At 47.3% G+C, this 19,443-nt stretch overlaps 3 protein-coding genes across 10 annotated transcripts; all 3 read left to right on the top strand.

Moving 5' to 3' along the window:
- The first annotated feature begins 423 nt into the window (after positions 1–423).
- LOC148385633 (tumor necrosis factor alpha-induced protein 2-like) lies at positions 424–6,481 on the top strand. Of its 5 annotated transcripts, none has more exons than XM_088356566.1 (13): positions 424–479; positions 2,168–2,383; positions 2,562–2,907; positions 2,980–3,294; positions 3,441–3,552; positions 3,613–3,735; positions 3,801–3,895; positions 3,987–4,079; positions 4,153–4,279; positions 4,353–4,472; positions 4,598–4,753; positions 5,081–5,202; positions 5,613–5,920. In XM_088356566.1, exons 1-13 carry the CDS (start codon positions 473–475, stop codon positions 5,752–5,754), a joined length of 1,974 nt encoding a protein of 657 aa, XP_088212692.1. In that variant the 5' UTR covers positions 424–472; the 3' UTR covers positions 5,755–5,920. The 5 variants fall into 5 exon arrangements, with proteins under 5 accessions (XP_088212692.1, XP_088212691.1, XP_088212690.1 ...); XM_088356565.1 differs by lacking the exon at positions 424–479 and adding an exon at positions 516–1,654; XM_088356564.1 differs by lacking the exon at positions 424–479 and adding an exon at positions 516–1,654 and having other exon boundaries at positions 2,143–2,383.
- Positions 6,482–6,631: 150 nt separating this feature from the next.
- asmt2 (acetylserotonin O-methyltransferase 2) lies at positions 6,632–9,927 on the top strand. 2 transcript variants are annotated; one of them, XM_088356568.1, is made up of 9 exons: positions 6,632–6,896; positions 7,319–7,434; positions 7,715–7,889; positions 8,061–8,190; positions 8,268–8,336; positions 8,403–8,521; positions 8,673–8,810; positions 9,040–9,162; positions 9,321–9,927. In XM_088356568.1, the coding sequence occupies exons 2-9, from the start codon at positions 7,354–7,356 to the stop codon at positions 9,530–9,532; spliced, it is 1,047 nt and encodes a 348-aa protein (XP_088212694.1). In that variant the 5' UTR covers positions 6,632–6,896; positions 7,319–7,353; the 3' UTR covers positions 9,533–9,927. The 2 variants fall into 2 exon arrangements, with proteins under 2 accessions (XP_088212694.1, XP_088212695.1); XM_088356569.1 differs by lacking the exon at positions 6,632–6,896 and having other exon boundaries at positions 6,986–7,434; positions 8,673–8,807.
- Positions 9,928–11,280: 1,353 nt separating this feature from the next.
- jade1 (jade family PHD finger 1) lies at positions 11,281–18,939 on the top strand. 3 transcript variants are annotated; one of them, XM_088356559.1, is made up of 11 exons: positions 11,281–11,405; positions 12,805–12,884; positions 12,964–13,031; positions 14,388–14,730; positions 14,809–15,020; positions 15,148–15,315; positions 15,389–15,505; positions 15,596–15,817; positions 15,905–16,180; positions 16,637–16,754; positions 17,059–18,939. In XM_088356559.1, exons 1-11 carry the CDS (start codon positions 11,317–11,319, stop codon positions 17,934–17,936), a joined length of 2,571 nt encoding a protein of 856 aa, XP_088212685.1. In that variant the 5' UTR covers positions 11,281–11,316; the 3' UTR covers positions 17,937–18,939. The 3 variants fall into 3 exon arrangements, with proteins under 3 accessions (XP_088212685.1, XP_088212684.1, XP_088212686.1); XM_088356558.1 differs by having other exon boundaries at positions 15,596–16,180; XM_088356560.1 differs by lacking the exon at positions 11,281–11,405 and adding an exon at positions 11,444–11,623 and having other exon boundaries at positions 15,596–16,180.
- The last annotated feature ends 504 nt before the right edge of the window (positions 18,940–19,443 follow it).

The following is a 19,443-nucleotide window of genomic DNA, read 5'->3' as shown; positions in this document are numbered from 1 at the left end:
TCATGCAATAAATCATACATTGGAGAGACAGGGAGGAATTTCATCACAAGAAAAATAGAACACAAGAAGGAGTGTGAAAAGGAGACGGCAACAAGACAAACAAGAGCAATAAAACTACAAGCAGAACAGGAGCACTACAAGTCAGCCATAACCGATCACTGTAAAAGAGAAAACCACATCATGAACTGGGAAAAGGCCAGAGTCATCCGCACTGAAGAAAATAAACATCAGCGTTGGATCAGGGAGGCCATTGAGATCCGCAAGCGGGGCCCGAGAACCATCAACAGGGATGAGGGAGCCTATATGCTCTCTACAACCTGGAACAGCATTCTGGAGAGGTGAATGGACAGCAGAGGGCGTGGCTCACCTGTCAAATCTGACAGGTGAGCCACGCCTTCATCCATCTGCTGATAAAGACGCGTCACTATCACATCTGTGACACTCTGATGAAGGCGGAAGAAACCACCGAAACATGTCAGGTAAATAACCTAAAACAATTTGTTTGATATAAAAGAAACCAGTGAAGTGAGTAAAAAATGTTGTGGTATTTTTGGAAATGGATTAAACAATTTTTTGTCTTACAACATATTCAAGCGTTGACACGCATCTCCAAAAATGGGTCAACATCTGCTCTCAATCTTGTAGTCTGTTTTTCCTCTTATCTCACATCATTTATTTTTATGTGCTAAACCAGTTTTAGTGCTTGTATAAACAGTTGTCTATGTAAAACCGTTATTAGTTCCACTTCATGGCCGTTGGTTTTCGTTTTGTGTACACTAAAAAGTGACGTTCACTCTCACATTCATCTGTGGTTTCTCGTTGTTGTTTGCTGTCACGAGAGCACAACTTCTCACGCAGATTGTTCCCCTTCACACAATGAAGGCAAATGGAAATGTGTCCTAAATCATTTTTTAATGACACAAGCATCTTTGGATTTTAATTTCAAACATTTTAAAGATGAAAACGATAACAAATCAATTCACATTTTTAAAAATTTAAATTCTTCTCTATGATTTCAATTTGAAGACAAGTTTTTATTAGTATTTGTAAACATTTGAAAAAAAGAAAATATATCGTAGTAATTTTCAAAACATGAAATTTTAAATTAATTAAACTTTGGTCTAAACTTTTTATTAACTGCTCACGCTATAGGTAAAAACATTTTTACAGTAAAAATAATTGTTTGTAATTAAACATTGTAATTACATTTAACAAGCCTGAAACTTTGGCCACTATAAATCTTTATGAACCAAGCAACTTCGGCCACCATAAATCTTTATGAACCATGCAAATAATTTTAATATTAAGAAATTATAAATGTATCACTATAAAATGAACATATATTTTGGTTTGGCTGACCATTTCATGGAATTTTGTGGATTTGGCAGTCGTGGAAATAAGTTTGAAACATTTCCTCAGAGTTTTGAGATTCTTTGCATCTCGATGCAACAGGAAGTGGCTTCTCGTGAAGAAATCCCCCTGCAGTCTTGTTTGTTCGTGTGTGTGTATGTGTGTGTGTGTGTGTGTGTGTGTGTGTGTGTGTGTGTGTGTGTGTGTGTGTGTGTGTGTGTTTGGTGGGGGCTGAGCTTGCTGTTAAATAGTTGCGCTTGAAGGAGCGTTTTGTATTTTGTCAGATAAGCGACAATGATATCAGGTGAGTCGAGTGCACACACACAAATACACGCACACGCGTCTTGTGTACATCACGTGTGGAAACATGTTATCTCGTCATAAGTTGGATGTTGACTATTAGTCAGTATGTTGGGTTTGGTGAATCAATACGTGAGAACAAACTCATAAAATGACTATTTTCTTTCTCCACTCTTGAGAATTTACAGAAACTGTCCGGTTAACAATGCGGGATTGTGGGCACATTAGAAGCAAGTTTCAAGTGCAAAAAACAATGCACATTAATTTGATGTTTGCGGGTCATATTTCTGATATTTGATTTAAAAATTTGTGTTTAAAATAAATGTATTGCTGTTTCTATTTCCAACTATTTTGGTCCTGCTTTGAAATCCTGTCTTGAAACCCATTTGAAATCCTAAACATGAATCTTTTCTAAACTTGTCTTGAAACCGTATCCGGAAGCCTGACTCAGACTCAAAACCCTTCTTTGAAACTGTGTTCATGTGTCAAAAGATGTTTGTGTTATATGACGTGTCAGACGCAACGCAGAAACATGGCGGCTTCAAGTGGTCGACGTTGTCATCCTTGTCCGATCCCGAGCGGAAGGCGGCTACGGAGAAGAAGGGGGACAACAAGCTGAAGCTGAAGCTGAAGCTGCCCAAGCTATGGGGGAACAAGGCAGCTCAAGTCAGGCGTAACAGCATCCCCGCAACGGATGGACGGACAGAGATACAAAACATCCATGAGGACACAGGTGCTTTTTTTTTTTTTTTTTTTTTTTGCTGTTAGCCTTGCATAGCATAGCTAGATTTACAAACTTCAACCTCAAGACCTGGCCTGAAAGCCTAAGCCTATCTTAAAGTCCTTATTCACTACCCAGTCCCTGGTTGGAAGCCTTATTTTGAAAGCCGAGCATTTTTTTTCCACTTAAGAGCCAGTGGCGCCGCCAGCACCACTGGCGCCACCGGTGCCGCTGACCTTCGAGGAGCATCTTTTGGCGCTCCACTTGAGCGAGGCGGGGCGGCTACTGTTGGCCCGAGAGGAGCGTCTGTTCGGGGGCACCGAGGCGGCCCGGGAGGGACGTCGACAAGAGGACGTGGACGCCCTGGCAGCCGACCGCCGAGCCTTGGAGGAGGCGGTGCTGCAGACGCTTGGGAGCTCCCTGGACGAGGCGGACACCGACGTGCTGACATCGGCCGTGACCTTTATGCAACAGGAGGAGGAGTGTGACGCGTTGTGGGAGCGGCGCGGGGGCATGTCGCCGCCCTGGAGGCTCAGGTAGGGAGAAATATTTGTTCAAAATTCAACCCAGCAATAGACGGCAGAGGCGTAACTCACACCATCCCTCAGGGACTGGAGGCGAGTGCACGACGAGACCCTGCAAGGCCTCGTAGAGGAGCGCATGGACGCCCCGGCCACGTTGTCGACGGAGCAGTCGTCTATCCAGGCCGACATACAAGGCATGGGCCGGCAGCTGAAGTGCGACCTCCTGCTGGTGGCCAAGCGCGTCAAGCCCTGCTACCCGCGCCACTCAGACATCTGCCGGCAGTACGCCGCCTGGTACCACCAGTGCATCGGCGCCAGGCTAAGGAAGCTGGCCGACTTTGTGCTGGATGACCGCGACTGCACTTTCCTGCTGCGCTGGGTCAACGACTACTACCCACAGTCAGTTCCACATGCCTCAGATTTCTACTTCTCCATTTTTTCTTTTCCCATTCATTCATTCGTTCGTTCGTTCGTTCGTTCGTTCGTTCGTTCGTTCGTTCATTCATTCATTCAACTTTTCCCCTTTCTCTTCCTCGATGTGCCAGATTGCTTCAAGAACCTCAACTGGGCGCCGAAATCGACACCCGCGGCCTTCAAGAGCTCCTGCCTGCCAATCTCCTCTCACCTCTGGAGGAACAATACCTCAGCTGTCAGCAGGTAGCCATCCCCGCCTCCACCTTGGCTGAGAGCTGTTTGTAATACGGAACGTGTCTTCAGCGAGAGCTGACCACGTACGTGGGACGCATCCTGGACCAGGCTCAGGAGGCCTGGACCAAAGGAGAAGAGCCGCCCACTGAGGATGAATGCTTTGTCAGTCCAATGGCCTATGACATCATTCAGGTACTCGACAGCACCCTGCCGACCGAGCCACGAAGAAATATGTGAAGAGTAAAATGTGATTTTAGATGGTGAACGGCATGGTGAACGCAGCGGCGAAGGTGCTGGGCGACCTGCAGAAGGCTCAGAATTTGACCCATCAGCTGAAGGACTTGCTTCATAGGTAGAGTCGAGTTGTTGTGAATGCCCAGGTGTCGCCACGGCGACAATCAGTCACATAGCTCTGATCGCTTCGCCCACTGGCTTCCTCGAAGGTTCCGGACTTTCCAGGCTGGCGTCATCAAGCGCAACAGCGCAAACAGCACTGCTTTTGTCAAAGCCAACCTCGGCTGCGTGGCACAGTTCAGGTAACGTTTGCTTCTTTCGTTCTCATGCTTGAACCCATCATCCATTCATCCTTTGATGATGACGCACGCGCAGAGACTTCCTGACGACGCATAGCCATCTGTTCCCGGAGGACGTTCAGGAAAACTGCCTGAGCGTTTTGGCCAACATGAGGCAAAACGCGCACGAGTTTCTGCTCTGCCCTGTGCGCAAGAACCTCAAGGTGAGGCGAACTGTTGCATTTGACGGCTTTTTCCCACATGCTTGACTCAACTCCGAACCTTGTGACATGGCAGCCGCACTACCGGAAACTGTTCAGCCAAGAGTGGTTGAAGAAGTCCACGATCGGGTGGCTGCGGTCCGGCCTGGAGGAGGAAATGCTTCAACTGCAAAGTCTGCCAGAATCCGCTCACCAGGTACACATGCCACATGGTTATATATCACATATGAACTCTTACGACATGATGTCATTCGATATGTTCAATGCAATAGCATATAAAATTGTACACGTCCCTGATTGGCTGAGCGTTCTGCGTTCTAGGAGCTGATTGGCCGGCTACACCAGGAAGTGTCTGTGGAATATGTTCGCAGGCTCCTGAAGGGAGAAATCAGGCTGAAGGACAAACAGCAGCAGCAGCAGGCCGCCATTAACGTGGACGACGACGCGCGCCATTTGCACGACTTTTTCGCCACACACGTACGTCGCACGCTGTGTGTTTCTCACAGCGCATACATATGTTGGTGTCCTATGGTGCCATTAGCAAAAGAATTACTGCCAAACTGTACAGTTCAGTTGTATTTAACTTTTTAGTCATTTGCTCAGATTTTTTAAAAACATTCATTTAGGTGCACTTTTTATTCAACCTTTCCCTGTCAAATAGTCTATTGAACACTTTTTTTTTATTATTCAGCATGAATGACCACGTTATTATTGCTCAATAGCAGAAAGTCCAACGCTGACTGGGATCTTGGGGAATTTTTCTGAACTCAAGATAAGAAAACCAAACATGTGTCTGGCGTTCAGGGCTCCAAAGAGGCGTGGCTTCAGGAGGCTCTCAGCATGATGGCTGAAGTCCTGAAGCTCCAGGATCTCCCTGCCATCCAGTTCCAGGTGGCCTCGCTGGGAAGCGCTTTCCCTGACCTTAGGTAACCAAGAAGTGATGTAACTACATCTAACTACAACTCACCGCAACCAAAAGTCTTTGTGCTCAGTGTGCTCGATATGAGCCAAAGCGACACCTCATTCGCTATTTTATTTAGCATGTTAGCACTAACCTGCTAGCACTAGCATTAATACAAAAATCAAAATGGGAGCAAAAACAAAATTCTGTGTTTATATTTTTGTCAAGTGTATTTCTCATGGGAACAATTGGACCTGTCTTAGTGGAGGTAATCTGAAACTCAGCACAGCACAGCATAGTCAAAATATGCTCTCTTGATCTTGATCTATTGATGAAATGCTTCCAAAGCTGCTCAACACGTGCACTGAAATGGGATCAATGCCCTGTCCACTAAATTTTCCTGCCCTGCCTCCTTCCTTCCTTTGCTTCCTTCAGTGAGAAACATGTGCTGTCTCTGCTCAAGATGAAAAGCAACCTCACCAAGAAGGACAAGAACAACGTGAAGGCCGTCCTAGCAGAAATATCCCCTGACTCTAGCCAATCGCGGCCTTTTTTCTCATTTGTGGAGCTCAAATAGCAACGGTACCAAATAGTCACGCTCCGCTCCAAGCTCAATGTGGTTTCCGTTATTCCGCACGTTTGCGTGTTTGTGTGCAGTGGTTGTTCAGAATGTTCGGGCCATCTTATTTTTATATAGTTTGCACATGTACATTTTGTTTAATAAAGGGAATGGTAATCATTGAGTTCTGGTCTTTTTACTATTAGACTTCTAAGAGTAACATTGTGAGATACACAGAGCTGGTTATGAAAGATTTAATGAGTCAAGAATCACGGGCATTTTCAACAGCACACCCTTACCCAGAGCGCTCGGCCTGGAGTCTGACTCACTGGCATTCAAAAAAAGTGACAAAGAATTCCCGGAAATCATTTAGCCTCAGAGTGGGAATCGAACCCCGGACTAGGTTGGCCTCATTAATGGAACAGAGGTGTTTTCAGGCTTGTTTTACTTTGTCCGTAAGTGAGGGTGAGCTTTCCTGAAAGTCCGCCTGTGTTTGTATGCATTTTGGCAGGAAACGGAGGTGCTCAGAATGACCGAGGTCAGAGCTGCACATTCTGTTTGGACGAACAAGAATGCAGACGGAGATGGTTCAAGCAGTCGGACATGAGGTGGGATAATGGGAAACGGGATGCCGGGAACGATCAATTATGGAGAAATGTGACTCCCTCGAATGTTATTTAAAGATGTGAGATAGTTTGCCACTCCATAGCATCTCACTTGAATACTAATAAATTGTTCGTTTTAGTGTTTGTCTCCCTCTAACGGCAAAAATAGGTACAAACACAAACGTGTCCCTAAAATGGTACAAAAAGTGGTAGAAGATAATTTAGTGGCATAAATATTTAAAGTCAATTTTTGTAACTTCAGAATTCTCTCAGTATCTTCTCTCTCCATGTATGTCTATGTATTAGTGTATGTTTTTGTTTCCTTCTATGGTTGTGTTTCTCCGCTAGTTATAGCCAAGCCTACTATGTATTTATTCATCATGCCGTGTCACGCTTTTGCTTCAGCACGCAACTGAGCAAGAGAACACTCATTTTGGCCACACATCTAAGTAGCCGTGGGGCCCTTTACGGGACAAGATGAGTGCAAGGCATGCTGGGAAATCCTCGCTGCCCTACATCTCCGAGAGACAACGAACCAAGTGAAACGTTAATAATGTGAGACATTTAGATTTTCTGTCTTTTCTGAGCGTAATCCTGGTAGCATGGTGATGTCCTGTTGTAATAAAATACATAAAATGTCAGCTCCAATTCTTTTAGAGATAGGATTATTCATTGTTTTACTTACTAAAGTTTCATTAATCAGCAGATATAGAAAACTAAGCCAACACTACAATTTTGCCAATGGTATTTAATCATACTGGCATGTGTCTTAAAGTGTGGGGAGGGATAGGATTGGGCTGAACCAAACAAACTTTCGCACTTCTTCGTGATCAAAACAAGGGTGATTTAAATAGAAAGGATGGCCGACAGCGCCACTTCGGCTGTGGTCATTCATGGAACCATCCGCGACGAATTGAAGTCCACCACACACAAGCCAGCCAGCTCTTACTCCCTTTTCCGACTATCCTGATCATCAGCTGACAGCCCCTCGGAAACGGGACCCCGAAGCACGATGGCCGAGCATCTTTCACAGAGCGAGCTTGACTATCCGTTTAAACTACTCGAGTATTTCAACGGCTACAGGGTGTCAAAGGTAAATGAAGTTGATCTTCTTGGAATGAATTGTTGTAGTTTACTCATAGTATCATTCAAATGCAACGTTGAGGTTACAATATTGTAATTTGGCTTGTTGATGTTGCTTTGTATATGCTAAGCCTTCCACGTTGGTTCAATCAAATAAAACAGCGGATTATGATATTTGCTAACGATACAAAACGCTCGGAAATCGACGGGAATTTGTCACTTTCATGCACTCGCAAGAGTGCTAACGGTTGCTACGCAATCTTATTTCGTGGAATTCTGTTTTTGTTCAGGTGATCTTCTCCGCCTGCGAACTGGGCGTCTTCGACCTCTTGACGACGTCGCCGTGTGCCCTGAGCGCCCAGCAGGTAGCGCAGGCCTTGCACGCCAGCGTTGATGGAACAGAGCGACTGCTGGACGCCCTGGTGGGCATCAAGATACTCCACGTGGAGTTGCAGGACGGGACAGGTGACCACCAACACTAGCCATCCCCACTAAGAGCTTCTCTCTTTAAATTGTGGGCTGGTATCTTGGTCTTAAAATTGAGGGAAAATCCCAATCAAATAGTTTGTATACAATAATATAATTTTCTATTTCTTGCTGAGCTGACATTTCCTGGTGTCTTTGCTCCCACGTCAGCTCTTTACAGCAGCACCGATGTGGCCAGCGTGTACTTGGCCAAAAGTGGCGCCAAGTCGTTGCACGACATGGCGCTCTACCAGTCGCAAACCATCTACCCACTGTGGAACAACCTGGCGGATGCCGTCAGGTTCGTGTCAGCTGTGAAGCTCGACACGTCTAAAGATTTTTTTTTTCTTGTTCACTGGATACTGCACCTCCTAACAGGGAAGGCAAGAATCAGAACCAGAAAACTTTCGGCATTCCACCCGAGGAGGTCTTCCAAGCCATCTACAGGTTTGTCTCCCCAAGAGAACGTTGGCAATTGTTTGGTTTTGACCCGACATTCATGCTTTTTTGAAGGTCTGAGGAGGAGATGCTGAAGTTCATGGGTCTGATGGACTCATCCTGGGTGCTGGACGGACATGACGTGGTGACGGCATTCTGCCTTGATGGCTTCCGGAACATCGTTGACTTTGGAGGTAGGATGTTTGATCATCATTTGATCACGGCTATTTAAACACAAATGGTGGAGCAAAACATGTAGACAACCAACATCACAATGTTCTTAGGCACTTTTTATTAAAAATCAGTTTGGTTTTCAGATGCTTGCTATTGCTCTTGAACTCGCAGGCTGCACGGGTGCGCTGGCCCGCGAATTAGCCAAGGCATACCCTTCGTCCTCCGTCACCGTGTTTGACATGCCGGCAGTAGTGGAAACGGCCACCCAGCGCTTCCTGCGGGAGAATGACACCTTCACATTCCAGAGTGGTAGTCAATGACTTTTTATTTTTCAGCTGGAAGTACGCTAGCTATAGCACCGATTGTTTTTTACCATTATCAGTAGGTCAATTGGAAGTAAAACTGCACCCTCTGCTGGATATTTTGAGGTGCTGCGGTGTCTGCCTTGCTGAACTCGTGCTCCTGACAACGTGATGCGAGTATTTACACATCAGATGGCCACTTTCTCTGAATTATAAAATATATTTCTATACTTAAGGAGATTTTTTCCACGGTGAACTTCCTGCTGCTGACTTGTACGTCCTGGCTCGCATCCTCCATGACTGGTCGGAGGACAAATGTCTGACACTTCTAAAGAGGATCTACGACATCTGCAAACCAGGCAAGGCCTTATCATGCTGTAGCATTAGTGCATCACATTCAAGGACTCGGTTCGGTTATGTTCCATTAAAATGGGCCTACTGTTCAATATTGCACGGCTCAATTGGAGAGGATGTGACATATTTCACATAGAATCCTCATTGTGTGCTTTTGCCTCAGGGGGAGGTGTGCTGCTGGTGGAGGCCATGTTGCTAGAGAGCCGGCGAGGCCCCATCCAGGCACAGCTCTTCTCGCTCAACATGCTGGTGCAGGCAGAAGGTCGCGAGCGCACGCCTTCCGAGTACACTGGGATGCTCCGACGGAGTGGCTTCCGCAACATGCAGCTGTGCCGCACAGGGAAATCCTACGATGCCATCTTAGCTCGCAGATAAGAACGCAGGAAAATATGGGTAAAGGAGCACAATGAGAAATGTTGCTCTTCCAAATGCCAAAATACCGTACATGCAATTGTCTAAAGCAGTGGTTCTTCACTTGGGTTTGATCACTTGGGTGAGTCGGTCTCTGGGGTTTGGCAGAGCCTCCACTGCGGAGGTCCGAACACACTTGATTTATTGTGTAAATTGGTGATGACGCATATCTGAATTGGGCTTGCAAAGGCAACAGCAGAAGTCACACTGATTTGCAGGCATGTAATTTGTTGCGAGTTCCTGCATTGTGTTGGTTTTGTTCTTTCAACAAGGTGATGATCATGCACGACTCATTTTGTGCAGCAGTAAAATACATTTATGTCTTAAATTTGAAAATAATAATAAAAGTTTTCGCTAAAGAGGGGTTTGGTGAATGCGCATATGAAACTGGTGGGGTTCGGTTCCTCCAACAAGGTTAAGAACCACTGGTCTGAAGGTTTATTTATAAGTTTATTTAGCTGTGATAAAGGATCTTTAAGTACCTGTTCCATGAGTGCCCCAGTGATGAATTGTACGTATATTATTCATCTCTTTTCCAACATCTCATCTGCAGAAGTTAAATGAGGAAAACCACACTGATTCATTATCAGATATTTCTGATTAATAGGACTGAGACCCTGTCTTACTGTGTAATAAATATCCACAAAAAAGCCACACATGCAGCAAATAATACATATTTTGTATCCAAGTACAGCTTTTTTTTGTCATGGCGGCAATCCCTGAACCCGCTTGGTGGACACCGGCGGTAAGGGATACCGTCAAGCTGAAGAAGGAGTCCTATCGGGCCGTTTTGGCCTGCGGGACTCCGGAGGAAGCTGACAGGTACCGGATGGCCAAGCGGGACGCGGCTTCGGCGCTTTTCGGCTGAGGCAAAAACCCGGGCGTGGGAGGAGTTTGATGAGGCCATGGAAAATGACTTCCGGACGGCTTCGAGAAAATTCTGGTCCACCATCCGGCGTCTCAGGAGGGGGAAGCAGTGCAATGTCAACACTGTTTACAGTGGGGATGGCGTGCTGCTGACCTCACCTCGGGACGTCGTGAGTTGGTGGGGAGAATACTTTGAAGACCTCAATTCCACCTACACGCCTTCCATTGAGGAAGCAGGGCCTGGAGACTCTGAGGCGGATTCTCCAATCTCTAGGGTCGAAGTCACTGAGGTAGTTAAAAAACTCCTCGGTGGCAAGGCCCCGGGGGTGGATGAGATCCGCCCGGAGTTCTTAAAGGCTCTGGATGTTGTGGGGCTCGGAGTAGAATCGCTACTCCTCCACGTTGAGAGGAGCCAGATGAGGTGGCTCGGGCATCTTATCAGGATGCCCCCTGGACGCCTCCCTGGGGAGGTGTTCCGGGCATGTCCCACCAGTAGGGGACCCCGGGGACGACCCAGGACGCGCTGGAGAGACTATGTCTCTCAGCTGGCCTGGGAGACTGGCCTGGGAACACGTGGGATCCCGCGGGATGAGCTGGATGAAGTGGCTGGGGAGAGGGAAGTCTGGGAGTCCCTCCTAAAGCTGCTGCCCCCGCGACCCGACCCCGGATAAGCGGAAGAAGATGGATGGATGGATAAAATATTTCATACTGTTATTTATGGAACAGCGCGAGCGATGCTGCTATCTAGCGGCCCAGGGTCACAAGTGCAGCCAAGCAGGGTCTCCTCCTCCCGGCCGAGTCAGTCCCGCCCATGCCCCCCCCCCTCCACGCCCCTATTCCTTTGCCCCCTCCCCTCGCACGCATCATCTGGCTGTTTGTGTATGTGGAATGCGGGTCAAGCAGAACTCCGAGCCCGAACTGCACTTCACCTTCGAGAACAACGGCGACTTTCAGCGTCCCGGCGTGCACCGTATGTACCGTCCACACTACTGCGCTACACTTGGCCCCGCAAGCTTCTTGTCGGCGGCCGGCGAGACCTTTTTGAGGCGGCGGTCACTTCCACGGGGAGATGGCGACGTCGTCATTTTAAAATGGCGCCAAAGATTAACCCCGACCAGTGGCTCGCTGGCTCGCGGTGTGCACCACATTGTACCCAGCTGGTCAACATTCATTCCCTGTTAGCCGCACGTACGCAACAATCTCCCTTTTGGTGTTCTTCGTTTGTCTTATCCGAGCCAAACTATGGACACTCTTACAAATTCAAAAATGAAACCTAAATTTGAATAAGTAGGTGCCGAAATGATAGTAGCAATGTTAGCTTTAGCTCTTTGCTAGCTACTTTCTATGGTAACAAACGTAGCTATCAGGTTAGCACGGGTTGCCACGACTTGCTAACGCCTAAAGCCGTTGCTTACCCCTTTTTAAAGAAAGTTTAAAATTTTTACATTTTGGGTGGTTTTAGAGCGACAATGTCGACTAACGGCCCCGAGGTACCTATTAAATCACGTATAAAGGGGTCAAACAAGAAGGAAAAAACATCCAGAATATTCCACTGATGGGTGGGCCCTCATGTTTTGGAACGACACTGACACGTTAGCGTTTAGGCTAACGCTAACAGCTAATTGCCCGAGTTCGTTGTCAGCGTAGTCTCGTTTTCCTTCTTAAGAAACACAACTGATAAACTTCCTGTACATGCGGTATCGAAACTAAATTTTACTTTATTATCTTTGTCGTCTTTAGTCACTGTTATCATAGCTACATTTATAGCGGCGTAAACCAGCTACGCTTTACACACTATTACCCACCGTTTTATTATTAAACTTATATTTTTCTGTTATTCTTTACGCTTCCCGTGTTGTTTATCCACCGTAGTGCTTGCTCCTATAGTTGTTGTTGTTCACACTAACGTCATTTCCCTAAAAGTTGCTGGGCCAAATGTGGCATCGCGAGGCTGACGTTCATCATTTCTAATCGTGTTTTGTCGTGTGTGACGCGAGGGAAAATGTCGTCTTGTACACAGCAAGCTATACCTTCACTCACAGCCTCGGGAGACGAGTTTGTTCAGCAGCTCAGCGCACAGCTCGAGCAGCCCTCGAATTATGTAACCCAAACAGCCAATTTACCTGATGTGTGTTTGCCATTAGCAACTAATAATGCATGGCAAAGTAATGCTTGGCCGTCTTTTAGGGACATAATCTGATGAGATTCACTAGACTTGCTGTACAGGCTTGCAAGTCTTGCTTGTATTAGTTGTTCAAAATCTATATAAAAATTTAATACTGTGCATTAAATAACAGCTCTAAACCTATTTTTTGTTCCGGGCCGAGTTGTGCTCTTTTGAGCTTGCAAATCTTTTGTTTTGTCCTCAGCGTGAAGCCGCAACTCCTCAGACGCCTCGCCATGAAGAGAAGTCGGCACCCCAGCAGCAGCGACGACTCTGACAATGCCAGTGAGTTCAACGCTGACGACGGGGGAGGTCTCATCTCAGAAAAAGTTTGATTTGTTCACCCCACCAATTTCTTGCTCAGGCAATTCCACCTGCTGGTCTCAGCATTCGTCTCAGGCCAGAAGAGGAAGCAGCCAAAAACCGTCAGAGGTGCGTCACTCGGCGTTTTGCGCACTTTTGCATTGCAACGTCGTGCTACTGTTTGACCCGAGACTCCTTCGATGATAAGTGCCTCTCGAGCGTTATCTGCCGCTGCCACACCCCGCGGCTTGAGAGCCAAACAAATGCAAGCAAAACAAGGATCAGTGTGATATTTTTTTTATTTGAATAATAACGACAAAATGGAAAAATAGGGAATCAAAAAACGTTTGCCTCTCAATTTTCCCCCAAATTGATAAATTATTTATTTTCAAGAAATTGAAAAGGCTCGTTTAACAATAATTTATTTACTCATTGCTCAATTTTTTAAAATTAAATATTAGTCGGAGAACTAATTACATTGTAAATATTTTATATGTACAGCGGAGCCTTCGTTTTCGACCACAATCCGTTCCAGAAGGCTGTTCAAGAAGTGAATCGTTCGATTTCCAAATCATGTTTCCTCATTATGAATAATGGAAAAAAATTTAATCCATTCCAAGCAAAAAAAAAAACCAAACGCCTTTTTAAAGCATTTTTTCATTTGCGCACTTTTGTCCGATTGCGCAACTGCAGCGCACCGCCAAACGTGCAACCGTAGCGCGTTGCCGACCGCACAACTGCCCCGCGCTGGTCACATTATTGTGACAGAGCTGTCGCTGAAATTTAGAAAATATTTTTCAAGTCCTGATGTACTTTCCAAGATTTAAGTGGACCTCAGTACGCAGGGAGCTTAATTTTGTCCGATCGCGCAACTGCAGCGCTCCGCCAAACACGCAACTGTAGCGTGTCGCCGAACGCGCAACTACACCGCGCTGGTCGCATTATTGTGACAGAGCCGTCCCTGAAATTTAGAAAATATTTTTAATGTCCTTATGTACTTTCCAAAATAAGTGCAGGGAGCTTAATTTGGTCCGATCGCGCAGCCGCAGCGCGCCGGGCGCTCACTGTCGCATTGCTTTGAGAGTGTCTTTGTGTTTTAGGATGGCTTTACTGCTCCCACTTGCTTCCTTTGGAGGCATGATTAGGGTTGATGCAATCCTCAGAGTAACGAGAACGTAATAACGAACGGAGTTAGTTGGCATGCGGGTCCTCTCGGCTCATCTCGCGAGGTTCGACAACCGAAATTTCGTCCGACATCCAAAGCAAAAAAATCTTGAATTTTTTGATCGAGTACCGGTTTGTTCGAGAACTGGGACATTCGAAAACCAAGGCTCCACTGTTTATATTTGCCTGTGGTTTCCAATCAAAATCGTGAAATTGCAAAAAAACCACAATAGTTTTTTTTCTGTCAACCGAAGATGCACGTGAAATGTTGAAAGAATCCCAAATGTCATTTTTCACTGCTTTCCTTCCTGCGCTCTTTAGGTCTTCAGGACGGACCTGATCACGGCCATGAAGGTCCATGACTCGCACCAGCTCAACCCGGAGGACTACTACGTGCTGGCCGACCCGTGGCGCCAGGAGTGGGAGAAGGGCGTCCAAGTGCCCGTCAGCCCGCGGTCCATCCCGCAGCCCGTCGCCCGGCCACTGGCCCCCAAGAGCGCCGAGCTCACCTTTGCCCGGCCCAAGAAGCTGATCCGCACCTCGGCTGCCCAGGCGCCAGGCTACGCCGACATCCGCACTCTGGCCGAGGGCACCTGTCGCTATGACCTCAACGAGCAAGATGCTGCCTGGCTGCGGCTTGCCAACCGCGAGTTTGCCAACCTGGGTGAGTGCCGATATTTAGTTTCCGGCCTGATTTTGATGTGGCTGGCGCTAAGCGCTTCCTTCGACGTCCCCGCCGCAGCCCTCCCGCTGCTGGATGAGTTTGCCATGGAGCGCGCCTTGGAGGAGTTTGAGCGCAGTTGCCACGACAACATGACGCACGCCACTGAGACGCAGGAGGGGCTTGGCATCGAGTACGACGAGGATGTGGTGTGCGACGTATGCCAGTCGCCCGATGGCGAGGACAACAACGAAATGGTGTTTTGCGACAAGTGCAACATCTGCGTTCATCAGGTCGGCACCAGCGCGCTCGCCTAGGATATCCGAGCTGTTGCTGACGGGATCCAAATTTGAGCTCTCTCTTCGCTCATGATTTCCTTTCTGTCCTACCACCAACGTTTTGGTTTTCCTTCGTCGTCAGGCGTGCTACGGCATCCAGAAGGTCCCTAAGGGCAGCTGGCTGTGTCGTATCTGCGCCCTGGGCATCGTGCCAAAGTGCCAGCTCTGCCCGAAGAAGGGTGGCGCTATGAAGCCCACCCGCAGCGGAACCAAGTGGGTCCACGTCAGCTGCGCCTTGTGGATCCCGGAGGTGAGCCATCAGATCGAGCGGGCGTGATCTCGCTGGCAGTTCTGGTTTTAATGCCGTTCGACGCTTCTGGCAGGTGAGCATCGGGAACCCGGAGAAGATGGAGCCCATCACCAACGTGTCGCACATTCCTAGCAACAGGTGGGCGCTCAGCTGCTGCCTCTGCAAAGACAAAACGGGAGCCTGCATCCAGGTAGGTTCACTCGCTGCCCTCGTCTTGATATCAGCGCTTTGAGCTGCTTTGTGTGCCAACGGCAACCTCTGCCTTTCCTCCCGCCTGCAGTGCTCTGCCAAAAACTGCCGCATTGCCTTCCACGTGACGTGCGGCCTCCATGCTGCTCTGGAGATGACTACCATCCTCACCCAGGACGACGAAGTCAAGTTCAAGTCCTTCTGTCCCAAGCATTCGGGCCTGGAAGGCGACAACTTCAGGGAGAGGGACTCTGGCGCCGAAGGGGAGCCGGAGGAGGCCGTCGCGAGCAAGAAGGGCAAACGGCGGCGGAGGGTGAGAGGGGGCGAGGAAGAGGACCTCGCCTGCCCCTCTGCCTCCTCGCCGTCGTCTTTATGTCTCGTCCGCCAACATGACCCACAGGATAAGCGCATCAACCTCCGTAAGATGAAGCTGCAAGAGATGGAGGAGGTCTTCTACCAGTTTGTAGACGCCGAGGTGGTGGCTCGCCACCTCAAGATGGCGCCCGAGACGGTGGACTTCCTCTACCAGTACTGGAAGCTGAAGCGCAAAGCCAACTTCAACCAGCCGCTGCTCACACCCAAAAAGGACGAGGAGGACAGCCTGGCCCGACGTGAGCAGGAGGTGCTGCTGAGACGCCTTCAGCTCTTCACGCATCTCCGCCAAGATCTGGAGAGGGTAGGTGACCGCAAAAATGGGTTGGGGGAAAGCTCAACGAAGAGGGGACGGAGGCCATAACCGCAAGAGAGGCTAGAAAAGCGAGGGCGCTCCCTTTGTAAAGGAGGGTGAAAGGCAATGGTGGCCTTTGTGAGCCTTTGGGATGAGTCCACACCTTCGGGAAGACCAGCTGACATGGCAGCAACAAAAACTCCTCCAGAAGAAGGTTTTCAACTAATGGAGTGGGTGGTGAAAAGGGGCCTCTAAAAAGGATGCGGGTCCTCTGAAGAGAGATCCCATTTCTACTGGAGTACTGGTGACGACTGGCAATGGTAGTGGTCCACTTGGGGGGAGGTTGATGATCATTGCAAATGCTCCTAGATTAAAACTGGAGTGTAGTCAATCTTGAGAAAAGATAGCTTAAGTGTCTGCTCGTCTTCCGTGGCATTTGACTTGAGCCGCTGCTGCCGCCCTCAGGTCCGCAACCTGACCTACATGGTGACCCGGCGGGAGAAGATGAAGCGGTCCTTGTGGCGAGTTCAGGAGCAGATCTTCCAGCACCAAGTCCAGCTCATAGACCAAGAGCTGCTCTCTGGTAGGACCACCACTGAGTGGAGTTGTAAATCTTTAGTGATTGAATCTTTTTAAATTGAGTGGAGCTGTAAATCTTGAGTGATTGAATCTTTTTAAATTGTAAATCTGAAATCTGCGATTGGCTGGAAATTAGTCTACCCAAATTTAACTCCAGTGCACACGCAACCCTCTTGAGAATAAAACGGTTCAGATAATGGATGGCTAAATGGTAAATTGCAAAGTTGCCTTCATTTCAATGCGTGTAGTTGTACTAAGCCTTTGCACAACCCACAAACCAAATGCTTTTCCCACCATTTTGTCCTCAGGAAATTCAGCCGGCAACCTGCAACGACTTTTTTCTGAGGAGCACCTAAACTCTGGCGGGTGCCGCACTCGGACCTCTTGGAGCCACTCGGCACACAAGACCAAACGGGACAAGGGTAAATCACGTGACAGGAAAGGACTCTCCGAATCGCTGCCACTTTCCAAGGATGACACTGACACCTCTGAGGCCAAATCCCAAAATTATGATGCGGAACCCCGACTCTCTAACACCCCGAATGATGACCTCGTTCTTCGGCATGCAAAGTTCCCAAAGCAGGAGCCCGCCTCTCAGGAAAGTATCAGCGTGAAACTGCATAGGAAAACCGTCCGTAGGGAAACCCCCGGGCCTGAGCGACGAAAAGAAAAACAACCAGAGCACGAGGACCGCAAGAGGAAGCGGTGGACTGAAGTTTCTGAGACTTCCACCGGATCCCAGAAAGTCCGGTTCGGCTCTAAACATCTGGATAAAACCGTCTCCATCCGGCTGGTGGACATCAGGTCATCAGACTCGGAGAAAATCAGAAAAAATGCTGCAAATGTGGATGTCATCAACCACACTAAGATCAAAGATGTGGATGTGCCCCATGTCTCCAACGGGTCCCTGAAAGGTTGGGGGAAGTTTCGGATCCCCAAGCGGAACGACAAGATGGAGCCGGAGCAACGCAAAGAGTTGCTCCGGCCGCTCACCAACACGCCGGCGCCAGGGCCCCAGCACCCCCGGACCAGGCTCCGCACGGGGGCCGAGAACGAGGCTGCCGGCAGCCCCGAGGTGCTGGAGCCTTGCTTAAAGCGCTGCCACTCACACCAGCTGAGGGGCGATGCCTCCCTCAGCCGGCGCTACGGCTCAAACATAATCCGGCGCGGCGTCCTCGCGTCCTGATCCCATAGAGGAAAAAGCAAATAATTGCTCCCTTTTTATTTTTCTGGACGAAACCCACAAAATGTCTGAGGAAAGCTGATATTTATTTTTTACGTGTGACAAACTGGGAAATTTTTGACTTTATTATGAGACGACGTCTCATAATATGCCTCCCCCCCACCCCCAAGGGACCACAATGCTCTCATGATGATTTCTTTTTGGTGTGTCTTGAAAGTTGAAAAAGTAGTGGGAAATGTCCATGGTGTTTCCAAAACCTTCTTGGAATGTTAAGCTGGAGAAATTTGGAAATATTCCAAATTGGAAATTTTCCATGGGAATTCATTGTGTTTTGAGTCTAAATTTCTGTTAAGGTGTTTCCAAAACCTCCTTGGAATGTTAATGTTAAGCTGGAGAAATTTGGAAACATTTTCATGGGAATTCATTGTTTTCAGTCTAAATTTCTGTTAAGGTGTTTCCAAAACCTTCTTGGAATGTTAATTTAAGCTGGAGAAATTTGGAAACATTTTCATGGGAATTCATTGTTTTGAGTCTAAATTTCTGTTAATGTGTTTCCAAAACCTTCTTGGAATGTTAATGTTAAGCTGGAGAAATTTGGAAACATTTTCATTGTTTTGAGTCTAAATTTCTGTTAACTCCCATGGAAACGTTCCATGGTTGCAAAAAGTTTGCAACCCTTGTGAAAGTGTTACCAAGTATTTTGCACAATGCAGGAAGCGACAGCGGCCTTTTTACAATTGGCATTTAAGAGGAGTTGACAGTGACGTTCGCCATAAGCACTTGAGTGTCATTGAACGAGCGCCTGCGCCACGTGCCTCACTTATTTCAAGCGTTTGCACTACAGCGGGCTGGCCAGAGTTATTTTTACACTGAAGAAGAAAAAAAAAAAACTTAAATATATATATTTTCTATCCTAGGCCGCTGCTGTACTACTGTTATGCAAAAAATTTAATTATTTTGACTGTCTTTAGTATGAAAGACAAATAAAAATCTCTGGAGGAATGTTTGTGGCATTCTTGGGTTTATTTGAGTTAGGAAAAACATCTCAAGCACTAATCCTTTCTTACTGATGTGCAGCATAAAACAAATGAACTTTTTTTTTTTTTTAGTGTAGTTTCATTTGGAACATGGTGGAACTGAAGATCATTTATGGACCTCAGTGCGGGTATGTCACACTTAACGTATGTGTGTGTGTATGTTATAGAACAAGTTATTGTTTTTACTTGTGTTTTATGTGAATGTCACAATTCTCTCATAGGAACCTTAAGGTAGCTAGTACTAATTCCAAACTTCCTAAAGTGCAACTTGACAAGATGATCCCCTTAACTTGGGTTATCTTGTGCATTTTTTTTTTTTGCTTGTCTCCCATTGTTTTTCATAGTGTGACTAAATTCATTTGACAGTATATGTATGGATAGGTTTGTACGTGTGTGTCTGTAAATATATGACCATGTTTGTTAGTATTTTCTCATGCAACATGAGCTGTAGCACACAAAAATTGACAGAATGA

Source organism: Syngnathus floridae, chromosome 16 (assembly GCF_059516105.1).
Source record: "Syngnathus floridae isolate MCC-2025c chromosome 16, RoL_Sflo_1.0, whole genome shotgun sequence".
Taxonomy (NCBI): Eukaryota; Metazoa; Chordata; class Actinopteri; order Syngnathiformes; family Syngnathidae; genus Syngnathus; species Syngnathus floridae.
The sequence above is the reverse complement of the archived record's forward strand: the minus strand, read 5'-3'. Positions and strand labels throughout refer to the sequence as shown.